The sequence below is a fragment of the Oncorhynchus nerka genome, linkage group LG18, assembly GCF_034236695.1.
Source record: "Oncorhynchus nerka isolate Pitt River linkage group LG18, Oner_Uvic_2.0, whole genome shotgun sequence".
Classification (NCBI taxonomy): domain Eukaryota; kingdom Metazoa; phylum Chordata; class Actinopteri; order Salmoniformes; family Salmonidae; genus Oncorhynchus; species Oncorhynchus nerka.
In genome coordinates this window covers 28,793,067-28,809,661 of record NC_088413.1, presented here as the reverse complement: position 1 = coordinate 28,809,661, position 16,595 = coordinate 28,793,067, and the positions used below count along the sequence as shown (strand labels likewise).

General features: G+C 38.0%; 1 protein-coding gene across 1 annotated transcript in view; it reads left to right on the top strand.

The window, feature by feature from the left end:
- The first annotated feature begins 464 nt into the window (after positions 1–464).
- LOC115145622 (15-hydroxyprostaglandin dehydrogenase [NAD(+)]-like) overlaps positions 465–16,595 on the top strand; it is a 30,271-nt gene continuing 14,140 nt past the window's right edge. The window contains exons 1-4 of the mRNA XM_065003927.1: positions 465–615; positions 814–937; positions 2,445–2,551; positions 8,863–8,959. Of these exons, the coding sequence (XP_064859999.1) occupies positions 523–615; positions 814–937; positions 2,445–2,551; positions 8,863–8,959 (421 nt within the window). The 5' untranslated portion in view covers positions 465–522. The remainder of the gene's footprint in view (positions 616–813; positions 938–2,444; positions 2,552–8,862; positions 8,960–16,595) is intronic.

Here is a 16,595-nt window from a genome sequence, read left to right as displayed (position 1 = left end):
CCTTCTGGATGGTAGCGGGGTGAACAGAGGCAGAGGCTCGGGTGGTTGTTTCAGGCCTCTTGACGGAGGCAAATTGTCAAATAAGGGGATATCATATACTGTAGGTCTATATCTCAACGTCATAAAATGCATTCCCAATCTAACGTTAAACTATTGCCTTTCAAAACAGACTGTAGGCCTGCCAATAGCGAGCTTTATGACGTCACTGCATGGTTGCCCAATATGAAGAGCATAGCAGTAGATATTCCCTCATGCTGTTTGTTGCCAGTCACAGAGAACATACTAAATTGAGCAATATGTAATTATATGATGCCAGTAGTGAGCTTCTACTGCAGGACTATCTCATTAGGAGGTCGGTTTGGAATATGAAAAAGGTGAAAGACGAGACGGCGTAATTATCCGCCGTGTGTTTATTTAGCGCTACATACACCACACGCCCCTTTTCTGACAACTAATGTACCAGATGATATAGGAGCCTACATAAAGCAGCGCGGCGTGTCGCAGCCAGATGAAGCGTAAAAGATGACTCTGCGAGGTAAAGTGGCTCTAGTTACGGGCGGAGCCCAAGGCATCGGTAGAGCCGTCGCAGAAAGCCTTCTGAAGAATGAAGCAAAGGTTGGTGTTTATATATAAAGTTATTAGCCTGTTGTCGCCCGTAAATGGACGGTGGTTTTGGTTACTTTACGCATTTTACGCGCGGCGCTTGTACCAACCTATCGTGGTTGTAATGGAGCCAAAACCAACTGTGTTGCACAAGAACCTCTTTAAATATTTGTACATAGTTTTGTATATGTTCTGATTTTATACCCGCAGGTTGCACTTGTTGACTTGAATCAAAGTGTCGGAGAGGAATGCAAGAAGATTTTAGATGGAGAGTTTGGAGATGGGAACTGCATTTTCATTCAGTGTGACGTGACGGACAGATTGAAACTTAAAGGTAATGGTTGCTTGACAATAAAACGGTGATACTTCTGGTTCATAGTCTGAGGTGAATGCAGTTCATTTGTTTGGAACATTTCCTCTCACAAGCTCTACAAGCCAGAATGTTTAATGCAATTGTATTTCAGTTTAGGCTACTCTGCCAGTTGTCTGTGCGGTTTGTCGTTTTGTGGGTAGGAATTTGACAAAAAATATCCACAGGAAAGTATTATTAGACATACAGTTTCAAGCGCTGGTACTGCTTTCTATCACCTGGCGCATGCGCAAAACAATATAAACACGTGTACGAGTTCGGAAAGTATGCATACATCGCTTGCATGTATTTACATCGTGTGAGCATGTTTCAGGTCATAAACATCTGAACACACTACCAGCGGTTTGAAAAGTTGGTTTGATTATATATTCCTATGGACATTTTATCGCCGCTTCCTTACCGTAAAAAGGACCAACGGTATGGACAACCGGTAAAGTAAAAGTACATGTAATGTTATTCAACATTCTGGCTTGTAAAGAAGATGCTGTTGTGTCCATGGGGTAACCATGGTAACAATCTGACTAGGCAAAGGTAATTGCAACTTTACTACGGTCCTGCTATTTTTTCTTTAGAGGTTATAATAGTTATTAGCCTAACCTATTTTTTTTTAAGTATAGCTATATGCCTAGTCTAACTTTAGCATTTTGCCTAAATGCATAATAGTCCATTTTATTTCATGCTGCGCAGTGGTTTATAATTCTGAATATTCTCATGTTCGATCACCTTCAGGCCTTAGGCCTACCTATTTTAAGACATCATTCACCCCTGAAACAGACTTTCATTGTGTGAAAACGAATGAGTTACTTTTGACATGATTTCCAAAACGCCCGAGGCAAAAGACATTGGAATGTTCTTGGATGTAGTCTTACCTAAATATCTGTGCTTATAAGAGTCCATTCAACCAACACTGAACACTGTCAGTGCACGACTGAATCTTAAACGTCAACCGTCTATTTAGTCTTGTAAGACTGGACATTTGTTAGACATTTGTTGTTAAAGTAAAGCCAGGTCTCTCTTGGAAAATATATATTATCTCAATGAGAAAAAACCTGTATAAATAAAGTTGTAAAAAATTTAAAGCACCGTACTTGACTTGTTGCTCCTACCTTGGTTAAGGTGATTATAATTATATCATTTTTTTTTATTGAATGTTTTCTTGTGGAATGTTTTCAGCTGAAAGGCAGGTGCTGGTGAATACCTGTTATACTGCAGTTTTTATGGCTTAGATAATTGTTTAGATGTACTTGTTTATTACTTAGACAAAGATGCAGTGTTCTTGTAGTGAATATAGCATGTATAATCAATCTAAGAGTTAGATGTTCTTCTTTGATATAGAATCGAAATGATAGTTTGGATGTAAATAAAGATGCAATGTTCTTGACAAATGTCCATCTCGTAAGGACTGGTAGTGTTCATCTTCTTCATCTATAGTTATTCAACCTAAGTGTTGGACTCTTCTTTCATATTGCAGATGCTTTTCAAAGTACAGTCGACCGGTTTGGAAGATTGGACATTGTTGTCAACAATGCTGGCATCAACAATGAGAAGGACTGGGAGAAGACCATTGAAGTAAATCTGGTAAGAGGGGTGGGTGTGGGTGTCAGTGTGTGTGTGTGACTAACACCAGTAAATGTTAGATTGAATGTATTTTTGTCATTGAATGTCTTGTCATTGAGATAGTTTGTGAAAATCTATTTTTCCAAAACAATCTGTTACTTGACTAACTGCAAAATCAATCTTACATTATGCTGTAGTTTAGCCTAGATTATATTACATGATGCTGTAGTTTAGCCTAGATTACATTATATTACATGATGCTGTTGTTTAGCCTAGTTTACATTATATTACATGATGCTGTAGTTTAGCCTAGTTTACATTATATTACATGATGCTGTAGTTTAGCCTAGATTACATTATATTACATGATGCTGTAGTTTAGCCTAGTTTACATTATATTACATGATGCTGTAGTTTAGCCTAGATTACATTATATTACATGATGCTGTTGTTTAGCCTAGTTTACATTATATTACATGATGCTGTAGTTTAGCCTAGTTTACATTATATTACACGATGCTGTTGTTTAGCCTAGATTATATTACATGATGCTGTAGTTTAGCCGAGATTATATTACACGATGCTGTAGTTTAGCCTAGTTTACATTATATTACATGATGCTGTAGTTTAGCCTAGTCTACATTATATTACATGATGCTGTAGTTTAGCCTAATCTACATTATATTACATGATGCTGTAGTTTAGCCTAGTTTACATTATATTACATGATACTGTAGTTTAGCCTAGATTATATTACATGATGCTGTAGTTTAGCCTAGATTATATTACATGATGCTGTAGTTTAGCCTTATATTACATGTTTACATTATATTACATGATGCTGTTGTTTAGCCTAGTTTACATTATATTACCGGTACATGATGCTGTAGTTTAGCCTAGATTATATTACATGATGCTGTAGTTTAGCCTAGTTTACATTATATTACATGATGCTGTAGTTTAGCCTAGATTATATTACATGATGCTGTAGTTTAGCCTAGTTTACATTATATTACATGATGCTGTTGTTTAGCCTAGTTTACATTATATTACCGGTACATGATGCTGTAGTTTAGCCTAGATTATATTACATGATGCTGTAGTTTAGCCTAGTTTACATTATATTACATGATGCTGTAGTTTAGCCTAGATTATATTACATGATGCTGTAGTTTAGCCTAGATTATATTACATGATGCTGTAGTTTAGCCTAGTTTACATTATATTACATGATGCTGTTGTTTAGTCTAGTTTACATTATATTACATGATGCTGTAGTTTAGCCTAGATTATATTACATGATGATGTAGTTTAGCCTAGTTTACATTATATTACCGGTACATGATGCTGTAGTTTAGCCTACATTATATTACACGATTCTGTAGTTTAGCCTAGTTCACTTTATATTACACAATGCTGTAGTTTAGACTAGTTTACATTATATTACACAATGCTGTAGTTTAGCCTAGTATACATTATATTACACAATGCTGTAGTTTGGCCTAGTATACATTATATGACATGATGCTGTAGTTTAGACTAGTTTACATTATATTACATGATCCTGTAGTTTAGCCTAGTTCACATTATATTACATGATGCTGTAGTTTAGCCTAGTTCACATTATATTACACAATGCTGTAGTTGAACCTAGTTTACATTATATTACATAATGCTGTAGTTTAGCCTAGTTTACATTATATTACATGATGCTGTAGTTTAGCCTAGATTACATTATATTACATAATGCTGTAGTTTAGCCTAGTTTACATTATATTACATGATGCTGTAGTTTAGCCTAGCTTACATTATATTACATGATGCTGTAGTTTAGCCTAGTCTACATTATATTACACGATTCTGTAGTTTAGCCTAGTTTACATTATATTACATGATGCTGTAGTTTAGCCTAGTTTACATTATATTACACGATGCTGTTGTTTAGCCTAGATTATATTACATGATGCTGTAGTTTAGCCGAGATTATATTACACAATGCTGTAGTTTAGCCTAGTTTACATTATATTACATGATGCTGTAGTTTAGCCTAGTCTACATTATATTACATGATGCTGTAGTTTAGCCTAATCTACATTATATTACATGATGCTGTAGTTTAGCCTAATCTGCATTATATTACATGATGCTGTAGTTTAGCCTAGTTTACATTATATTACATGATGCTGTAGTTTAGCCTAGATTATATTACATGATGCTGTAGTTTAGCCTAGATTATATTACATGATGCTGTAGTTTAGCCTAGTTTACATTATATTACATGATGCTGTTGTTTAGCCTAGTTTACATTATATTACCGGTACATGATGCTGTAGTTTAGCCTAGATTATATTACATGATGCTGTAGTTTAGCCTAGTTTACATTATATTACATGATGCTGTAGTTTAGCCTAGATTATATTACATGATGCTGTAGTTTAGCCTAGTTTACATTATATTACATGATGCTGTTGTTTAGCCTATGCTGTTGTTTAGCCTAGTTTACATTATATTACCGGTACATGATGCTGTAGTTTAGCCTAGATTATATTACATGATGCTGTAGTTTAGCCTAGTTTACATTATATTACATGATGCTGTAGTTTAGCCTAGATTATATTACATGATGCTGTAGTTTAGCCTAGATTATATTACATGATGCTGTTGTTTAGCCTAGTTTACATGATATTACATGATGCTGTAGTTTAGCCTAGTTTACATTATATTACATGATGCTGTAGTTTAGCCTAGATTACATTATATTACATGATGCTGTTGTTTAGCCTAGTTTACATTATATTACATGATGCTGTAGTTTAGACTAGTTTACATTATATTACATGATCCTGTAGTTTAGCCTAGTTCACATTATATTACATGATGCTGTAGTTTAGCCTAGTTCACATTATATTACACAATGCTGTAGTTGAACCTAGTTTACATTATATTACATAATGCTGTAGTTTAGCCTAGTTTACATTATATTACATGATGCTGTAGTTTAGCCTAGATTACATTATATTACATAATGCTGTAGTTTAGCCTAGTTTACATTATATTACATGATGCTGTAGTTTAGCCTAGCTTACATTATATTACATGATGCTGTAGTTTAGCCTAGTCTACATTATATTACACGATTCTGTAGTTTAGCCTAGTTTACATTATATTACATGATGCTGTAGTTTAGCCTAGTTTACATTATATTACATGATGCTGTAGTTTAGCCTAGTTTACATTATATTACACGATGCTGTTGTTTAGCCTAGATTATATTACATGATGCTGTAGTTTAGCCGAGATTATATTACACGATGCTGTAGTTTAGCCTAGTTTACATTATATTACATGATGCTGTAGTTTAGCCTAGTCTACATTATATTACATGATGCTGTAGTTTAGCCTAATCTACATTATATTACATGATGCTGTAGTTTAGCCTAGTTTACATTATATTACATGATGCTGTAGTTTAGCCTAGATTATATTACATGATGCTGTAGTTTAGCCTAGATTATATTACATGATGCTGTAGTTTAGCCTAGTTTACATTATATTACATGATGCTGTTGTTTAGCCTAGTTTACATTATATTACATGATGCTGTAGTTTAGCCTAGATTATATTACATGATGCTGTAGTTTAGCCTAGTTTACATTATATTACATGATGCTGTAGTTTAGCCTAGATTATATTACATGATGCTGTAGTTTAGCCTAGTTTACATTATATTACATGATGCTGTTGTTTAGCCTAGTTTACATTATATTACCGGTACATGATGCTGTAGTTTAGCCTAGATTATATTACATGATGCTGTAGTTTAGCCTAGTTTACATTATATTACATGATGCTGTTGTTTAGTCTAGTTTACATTATATTACATGATGCTGTAGTTTAGCCTAGATTATATTACATGATGATGTAGTTTAGCCTAGATTATATTACATGATGCTGTAGTTTAGCCTAGTTTACATTATATTACATGATGCTGTTGTTTAGCCTAGTCTACATTATATTACATGATGCTGTAGTTTAGCCTAGATTATATTACATGATGCTGTTGTTTAGCCTAGTTTACATTATATTACATGATTCTGTAGTTTAGCCTAGTTCACTTTATATTACACAATGCTGTAGTTTAGACTAGTTTACATTATATTACATAATGCTGTAGTTTAGCCTAGTTTACATTATATTACATGATGCTGTAGTTGAACCTAGTTTACATTATATTACATAATGCTGTAGTTTAGCCTAGTTTACATTATATTACATGATGCTGTAGTTTAGCCTAGCTTACATTATATTACATGATGCTGTAGTTTAGCCTAGTCTACATTATATTACACGATTCTGTAGTTTAGCCTAGTTTACATTATATTACATGTTTAGTTTAGCATTATTATATTACATGATGCTGTAGTTTAGCCTAGTTTACATTATATTACATGATGCTGTAGTTTAGCCTAGTTTACATTATATTACAACCTAGTTTAGCCTTTATTATATTACATGATGCTGTAGTTTAGCCTAGTTTACATTATATTACATGATGCTGTAGTTTACATTATATTACATGATGCTGTAGTTTAGCCTATTATATTACATGATGCTGTAGTTTAGCCTAGTTTACATTATATTACATGAATGCTGTTTACATTATATTACATGTTTAGTTTAGCCTAGTTTACATTATATTACACAATGCTGTAGTTTAGCCTAGTTCACTTTATATTGCACAATGCTGTAGTTTAGCCTAGTATACATTATATTACATGATGCTGTAGTTTAGCCTAGTTTACATTATATTACATGATGCTGTAGTTTAGCCTAGTTTACATTATATTACATGATGCTGTAGTTTAGCCTATTATATTATATTACACGATGCTGTAGTTTAGCCTAGTTTACATTATATTACATGATGCTGTAGTTTAGCCTAGTTCACATTATATTACACGATGCTGTAGTTTAGCCTAGTTTACATTATATTACATGATGCTGTAGTTTAGCCTAGTTTACATTATATTACATGATGCTGTAGTTTAGCCTAGTTTACATTATATTACATGATGCTGTAGTTTAGCCTAGTTTACATTATATTACATGATGCTGTAGTTTAGCCTAGTTTACATTATATTACATGATGCTGTAGTTTAGCCTATATTACATGATGCTGTAGTTTAGCCTAGTTTACATTATATTACATGATGCTGTAGTTTAGCCTAGTTTACATTATATTACATAATGCTGTAGTTTAGCCTAGTTTACATTATATTACAATGCTGTAGTTTATTCTGTAGTTTAGCCTAGTTTACATTATATTACATGATGCTGTAGTTTAGCCTAGTTCACATTATATTACATGATGCTGTTTAGTTGAATATTACCTAGTTTACCTAGTTTACATTATATTACATAATGCTGTAGTTGAACCTAGTTTACATTATATTACATAATGCTGTAGTTTAGCCTAGTTTACATTATATTACATGATGCTGTAGTTTAGCCTAGTTTACATTATATTACATGATGCTGTAGTTTAGCCTAGTTTACATTATATTATACGATGCTGTAGTTTAGCCTAGTTTACATTATATTACATGATGCTGTTGTTTAGCCTAGTTTACATTATATTACATAATGCTGTAGTTTAGCCTAGTTTACATTATATTACACAATGCTGTAGTTTAGCCTAGTTCACTTTATATTGCACAATGCTGTAGTTTAGCCTAGTTCACATTATATTGCACAATGCTGTAGTTTAGCCTAGTATACATTATATTACACAATGCTGTAGTTTAGCCTAGTTTACATTATATTGCACAATGCTGTAGTTTAGCCTAGTATACATTATATTATACGATGCTGTAGTTTAGCCTAGTTTACATTATATTACACGATGCTGTAGTTTAGCCTAGTTTACATTATATTGCACAATGCTGTAGTTTAGCCTAGTTTACATTATATTGCACAATGCTGTAGTTTAGCCTAGTATACATTATATTATACGATGCTGTAGTTTAGCCTAGTTTACATTATATTACACGATGCTGTAGTTTAGCCTAGTTCACATTATATTGCACAATGCTGTAGTTTTGCCTAGTATACATTATATTATACAATGCTGTAGTTTAGCCTAGTATACATTATATTACACGATGCTGTAGTTTAGCCTAGTATACATTATATTACACAATGCTGTAGTTGAACCTAGTTCACATTACATGACATCAGTGAAGAGTTCTACCACAGGCTGATTAAGAGCAAAAGAGTGTGACTGTTGTATGTGTTGGATATTGAAACTCAAGCCCTCTTGTTTCTCTCCATAGACATCAGTCATCAAGGGAACTTACCTGGCCCTGGATCATATGAGCAAAGAGTATGGAAAAGAAGGAGGAGTCATCATCAATGTATCATCCATGGCAGGTAAGGCTGCTCCATACATGCATCAATACTTTATGTACCGCACGCTGCACGTCAATACATGGAAGCCTTCTCAAGCGGTTGCTTTGTACTGTATGCTGTACGTATATACACTGCTCAAAAAAATAAAGGGAACACTTAAACAACACAATGTAACTCCAAGTCATTCACACTTCTGTGAAATCAAACTGTCCACTTAGGAAGCAACGCTGATTGACAATAAATTGCACATGCTGTTGTGCAAATGGAATAGACAACAGGTGGAGATTATAGGCAATTAGCAAGACACCCCCAATAAAGGAGTGGTTCTGCAGGTGGTGACCACAGACCACTTCTCAGTTCCTATGCTTCCTGGCAGATGTTTTGGTCACTTTTTAATGCTGGCGGTGCTTTCACTCTAGTGGTAGCATGAGACTGAGTCTACAACCCACACAAGTGGCTCAGGTAGTGCAGCTCATCCAGGATGGCACATCAATGCGAGCTGTGGCAAGGTTTGCTGTGTCTATCAGCGTAGTGTCCAGAGCATGGAGGCGCTACCAGGAGACAGGCCAGTACATCAGGAGACGTGGAGGGCAACGACCCAGCAGCAGGACCGCTACCTCCACCTTTGTGCAAGGAGGAGCAGGAGGAGCACTGCCAGAGCCCTGCAAAATGACCTCCAGCAGGCCACAAAGGTGCATGTGTCTGCTCAAAAGGGCAGAAACAGACTCCATGAGGGTGGTATGAGGGCCCGACGTCCACAGGTGGGGGTTGTGCTTACAGCCCAATACCGTGCAGGACGTTTGACATTTGCCAGAGAACACCAAGATTGGCAAATTCGCCACTGGCGCCCTGTGCTCTTCACAGATGAAAGCAGGTTCACACTGAGCACATGTGACTGACGTGACAGAGTCTGGAGACGCCGTGGAGAACGTTCTGCTGCCTGCAACATCCTCCAGCATGACCGGTTTGGCGGTGGGTCAGTCATGGTGTAGGGTGGCATTTCTTTGGGGGGACGCACAGCTCTCCATGTGCTCGCCAGAGGTAGCCTGACTGCCATTAGGTACCGAGATGAGATCCTCAGACCCCTTGTGAGACCATATGCTGGTGCGGTTGGCCCTGGGTTCCTCCTAATGCAAGACAATGCTAGACCTCATGTGGCTGGAGTGTGTCAGCAGTTCCTGGAAGAGGAAGGCATTGATGCTATGGACTGGCCAGCCCGTTCCCCAGACCTGAATCCAATTGAGCACATCTGGGACATCATGTCTCGCTCCATCCACCAATGCCACGTTGCACCACAGACTGTCCAGGAGTTGGCGGATGCTTTAGTCCAGGTCTGGGAGTAGATCCCTCAGGAGACCATCCGCCACCTCATCAGGAGCATGCCCATGCGTTGTAGGGAGGTCATACAGGCACGTGGAGGCGACACACACTACTGAGCCTCATTTTGACTTGTTTTAAGGACATTACATCAAAGTTGGATCAGCCTGTAGTGTGGTTTTCCACTTTAATTTTGAGTGTGACTCCAAATCCAGACCTCCATGGGTTGATAAATTTGATTTCCATTGATCATTTTTGTGTGATTTTGTTGTCAGCACATTCAACTATGTAAAGAAAAAAGTATTTAATAAGAATATTTCATTCATTCAGATCTAGGATGTGTTATTTTAGTGTTCCCTTTATTTTTTTGAGCAGTGTACATTGAAGCCTTCACAGACATAAGAAAAAGGGAAACAGTGGTGTATGTGGATGTGGGAATGACTTGCTATGTCTTTGGCAATGCGGTTGCTTTCAGCTGATGTGAGCAACCCCTATCTAATGGAATATGTCACAGATCATCAGCTATAAAGAACCACATTGACTTCATTCACTGTTATTGTTGAAATTCCCAGGTCTTTGTTTTGGTACGATATGGTTACACAGTGTACCATAACACAACATAACACAGGTGTAAAGCAAACATTACAACATTACCGCTTGATAGATTGGAGTTTGATGCTGTTTTCACAGTGGACAATAAGCATTGCTGTGTACGTCTCCTATTTGCTTAGTGGGGTAGGTTAAGGCTGTTCCATCGCCTCAGTCAGCAAACTAACAACTACAGTACTTCTCATATTTCAATCTTTCTCCACAGCAGCATGCGGAGATTGAGAAAGCATGTTATTAGTGCAATCCGAGTCAGCTAGCGCAACCACTTTGTGCAAGAATTGTCTGAATGTCTGTCTGTGGTTCAGTGGCTTACATCTTGATCCGGGGGGGTTCAATTTGGTGTGTGGTGGGCTGTGTTGGATTGGGAGAGATTTGTTGGAGTGGAGACAGTAATGCCATGACAGACAGCCCACTGACTGTGAGACTCAGTCAAGTGTCACTAAATCTGTTTTCATATAAGCAGCACACCTGGGTTCACATACTATTCAAAATCTTTCAAATGCTTTCTGCGTTTTCTCAAGTCTGCCTTGAATACCAGCTGGGTGGGGTTTGGACTAACAAACGGAATTTAGAATGGTGGTACTCATAGAAAAATAGTGATTTATCAAACAATTCTACAAGCGTCATACCCACACTGGTAGGAGATAACCATTGGTAAATATCAATTGTTCTCAGCCTCAGTACTGTAGCACAACCTTGGCTGTTTGCATTTTGAAACGCCCTAATTAACCATATATGGTCAAAATCCTCCCTTTAAAGCCCGAGGGGGATACCCGTACCATGAAATACAACGGCGCAACCACAAAAAAAAGGGGGGGGGGACTACAAAAAAGGACCATTGGGACAATTCAAGTTGCAATGGCAAATATACTTCAAATGAGCAGGCAACACTTGCCAATAAGCCATCCATCCATCCATTTCTGTTCACAGAGTTGAAATCGTTTAGGATGATGATGTTATGCTGATGTGGGTGCCGTCTATTGCTCCCTTCATGTTTGGGAACCCACCTGTTGTGAGATGGTGCATGGAAATTGTATGTGTTAACGTCTGTTTTGCTGATGATTGCATCGAAAATATTTGCTCATGGAGGGCTGTGATCGGCAAGCCCCCACTGAAAAGTGTCTGTTGTCGAAAACCAGAGGGTGGATAGCACTTGGATGTGCACCGCAATGGTATGCATTTGCCTTTTTAAAGTACGTCTTAAATCTTCGCAAAAATCCTATACGATTGTTTTTTGGTACCAATATCTGATGAGCCAATGCAGAAAATGTGCCACCTGTCTCTAAAAACTTGCTCTCTGCAAAATGCAGCGTGTGCCAAATCTTTCAACAGAGCAAGGTTAGCCGTCTCTCATGCAATTTCCCATTATCTCAATCTTATAGAATGTCAACAATGGTTTCAGTTTGACACGTACCTCTCATTCTAACAAATTACTGTACTTTATATTGATTATTATTGTAACCAATGCACTGATGTGGTCAAATGATATAGCGTGCCAAGCGATGTTTCATGAATTCCCAATGGAAATGCAATCCAAATTGAAAAATGATTTAATTATTACTCTCACAATTTCAACACATTTTCCCCATTCTACGCTTGACAAGCAGTTTCCTTAATCCACCACTTGGTCCTGTGCGTACGCATGGTCCTGGCTGTGTGTACATTTACACACACTCTCAAGCAAACGTTCATATTGATCAATTTCACACTGCGTGTTCCGTTTTTCAATGCATGGTTTACACACAGATTTGTGCCTATGCATGGTTGATAAATGAGACCCCTGGTCTGGTAAGCAGCAGCGATTTCCCTTCCCGTGACCCCTTTGGGTTCTTGAACACGCGGTCACAGGAAGCTAACATGTATGCCAACAGAGGGCAGAGTCCGGACAAGTGGACACCCCTCACACTGGGCTGTGGTGGTCATGGGGTGTTGTGACTTCTGTGCCAAGATCCACAGTTTGTGCAATAGTACTCGTGGACTTGAGTCAAGTGCTCTTGTCTAATTTCAACATAATTGTATCTATTATCATTGGTCTGCGGAGGGCCAGTTCCAGGCATAAGTGACATAAGCTTATGCTCCCCCCAAAAAGAATGATCTATCTGTGTTTATTTTTTTTACTCATCTCATCTTAGTTTTAAAGGTTAGAGTAGTAGAATATATAAGGTGCAAGTTCGAAATTTGGCTATGCATCAGCAATTTGTCTCTTGTTATGTCCGTCTCTGACAGTCACACAATTAGCCATGTCAGCAAAATAAAAATGGATTGGTAAGTTAGTCTAGCCAGCTATCTAAACTTGTAGTAATCATGGCCGAATACCAACCGGGAATGCTGGGGCCGTGCCCAGGGCCCCTGACCTCCAGGTGGCCCCCATTGATTTTGTTGGCCACTCTCACTCATATATTATTTACATGGCATAAGTCATGAAAAAATGGTAGAATAGCAGGACATTTACTTTCAAACGTACGTTTTTATCTATGCTGTCGAGTGGGGGGGTCGTGGAATATTCTAATCAAGTGAGAGAAACTTTGTCATTTCTTCAAACTATCATCTTTATTCAATATCGATTTAATTATTGCAATAATGAGACTGGTCAACCCGAGAGCCTAACCTTTACAGAAATGCAGAGTTCTTTATATAGCTGACACTAAGAATGCTTAGTCATGGCTGGTTCAGAATGCTTAGTCATGGCCCATGCAAACCAAGGGGCGTCATAAGGGTTCATCCGGTCGTTATCTGCACGGGGTTGTTGTCTTAACCCCACCCTGGCTTAGTTTCCCAGATGCAAGGAGGATTTTGGGACAATGAGAGATTGATATACTCTTAAGCTATCTCTAGTATAACACATTCCTGTCTATGTAATGCAGTGTTTAACTAATTTGTCAGCTCAAGCCATCTCTAGTGACCATATGCCCAGATTAGCTGCAGAGAACTAGAGTGGAGACCATAAAAACACAGCATTAGTAGGACAGAAATATCTTACTATTAGTTAAATATTAATTGTTAACCATTAATATAAAATAAATCAGGTAAATACGTAATGTTTATATCACAGGGGCCACTAAAATGATTTTCCCGGGGGGCCCAACTTGGGGCGGCAGGTAGCCTAGAACATTGGGCCAGTAACCAAAAGGTTGCTGGATCGAATTCCCAAGCTGACAAGGTAAAAACCTGTCGTTCTGCCCCTGAACAAGGCAGTTAACCCCGGTAGGCCGTTATTGTAAATTGCATCGTAAATCGTTATTGCACACTGTGGTATTTCACCCAATAGATATGGGAGTTAATCAAAATTGGATTTGTTTTGGAATTTGTGGGTCTGCGTACTCTGAGGGAACTATGTGTCTCTAATATGGTCATACATTTGGCAGGAGGTTAGGAAGTGCAGCTCAGTTTCCACCTCATTTTGTACACATAGCCTGTCTTCTCTTGAGAGCCATGTCTGCCTACAGCGGCCTTTCTTAATAGCAAGGATATTGCTCACTGAATGTGTACATAGTCAAAGTTTTTCTTAATTTTGTGTCAGTTACAGTGGTCATGTATTCTGCCCAAGTGTACTCTCTGTTTAGGGCCAAATGGCGTTCTAGTTTGCTCTGTTTTTTTGTTCATTCAAATCAAATCACATTTTATTGGTCACATACACATGGTTAGCAGATGTTAGTGTAGCGTAATGCTTGTAAATTCTTTCCAATGTGTCAAGTAATTATCTTTTTATTTCCTCATGATTTGGTTAGATCTAATTGTGTTGCTGTCCTGGGGCTTTCTGAGGTCAGTTTGTGAACAGAGCCCCAGGACCAGCTTGCTTAGAGGACTCTTCTCCAGGTTCATCTCTCTGTAGGTGATGGCTTTGTTATGGAAGGTTTGGGAATCGCTTCCTTTTTATTTGGTGTTTTATGTTGTCTCTCTCTTTTCTCTTTCTCTTCTCTCTCTTTCTCTCTGCCTCCCTCTTTATCACTAACTGTCTCTCTCTCTCTGTCTCTGTCTGTCTCTCTGTCTGCACTTTGACACAGATATGCCTGAACTCCATTCTCCCTCAGCCAATTCACAAACCGTTTAGTATCCAGATGGATTCTCTGCTAAATATTCCATGTGACTCTATGCAGTCACACACTTTACATTGACACTGTATATCTATCCCCTCATCTCTACTTTTGAGACCCTGCATGGTAAACAAATAGCACAGTCAACTCCAAGTTAGTTTCCCTAAGGTTTGCCTGCAGAGAGAAGGAGGAAATATCACCTGGCTCAGTTAACAACCGTGGGCCAAGAATCTCTCAGATGTCATAAATCTAAATGTAATGAAGACTACATGTTTATCACAAGCGAGACGCATGACTCTGACAATATGACGCCATTGGGCTCATTCAAACGCATTGTCTGTGTGTTGACATCAATCATGGGGTTCTGGTGAAATATAGTTCTGTGGCTGTGTTGGATGATAGATGATGTTGGATGACAGGATTTTGTGGTTGTTTGGACCTAATCCCCAAACTCATACACTGAGCAACTAAAGAGAGAGTTGTGAAATAGTTCCATTGTAGGTTGTTTAGATCCTGGGCTGAAATTCAAACTCCAACTGAACTTTGGACTGACGACTGAGTTGACTGTCCTAACTGGAGACTGGAGGTTAATCATTCTCCTGCTGAGGTAGATGTTTTATTATTATTTTATTTTATTGAACCTTTATTTAACTAGGCAAGTCAGTTAAGAGCAAATTCTTGTTTTCAATGACGGCCTAGGAACAGTGGGTTAACTGCCTTGTTCATGGGCAGAACGACAGATTTTTACCTTTGTCAGCTCGGGGATTGTCACGCCCTGGTCGAGGTATTTTGTGTTTATCTTCATTTATTTGGTCAGGCCAGGGTGTGGCATGGGGTTTTTGTATGTGGTGTGTTGATATTGGGATTGTAGCTTAGTGGGGTGTTCTAGTTAAGTCTATGGCTGTCTGAAGTGGTTCTCAATCAGAGGCAGGTGTTTATCGTTGTCTCTGATTGGGAACCATATTTAGGCAGCCATATTCTTTGTGTGTTTTGTGGGTGATTGTCCTTAGTGTCCTTGTTCCTGTGTTAGTTTACACAAGTATAGGCTGTTTCGGTTTTCGTTACGTTATTTGTTTTGTAGTGTTTGTAATTGATTCGTGTTTTACGTTTGTTTATTAAACATGGATCGCAATCTACACGCTGCATTTTGGTCCGACTCTCCTTCACCACAAGAGAACCGTTACAGGGATTCAATCTCGCAACCTTTCGGTTAGTAGTCCAACGCTCTAACCGCTAGGCTACCTGCCGCCCCATTTCTTCCTGTGATGTTTTTTTGTTTTTTCCCCCGTCTCAGCAGCTTCTTTCTCTTTTTCATTTCTTTCTCTCTCGTTCCTCGTTCATTACTCATTGCATAATAGTTTCGAGAGGGAGAGAGAGAAGCTTCCGATTCCAAGTTGTCCCAGCACAACAGGCAAAGCTGGTTGAAATGACATCATTTCAACCAGTTTACAACCACGTGGTTGTACTGAGTCCAAGATCATCCAAATAGTTTCTAGATGCGTAAACACATCCCTGCGCACCTGGTAACATCACATTCTATCATTACGCTACTTGTAGATGCTATTCCTCAGTGCTGTCGCTAGCAGATAAGTGAAAGTCATGCTACTAACCAAAACAAGACATTCCCCAACCATGCCTGTGGGTGATTCCGATACAGGGCCTTCAGAAAGTTTTCACACCCCTTGACTTTTTCCACA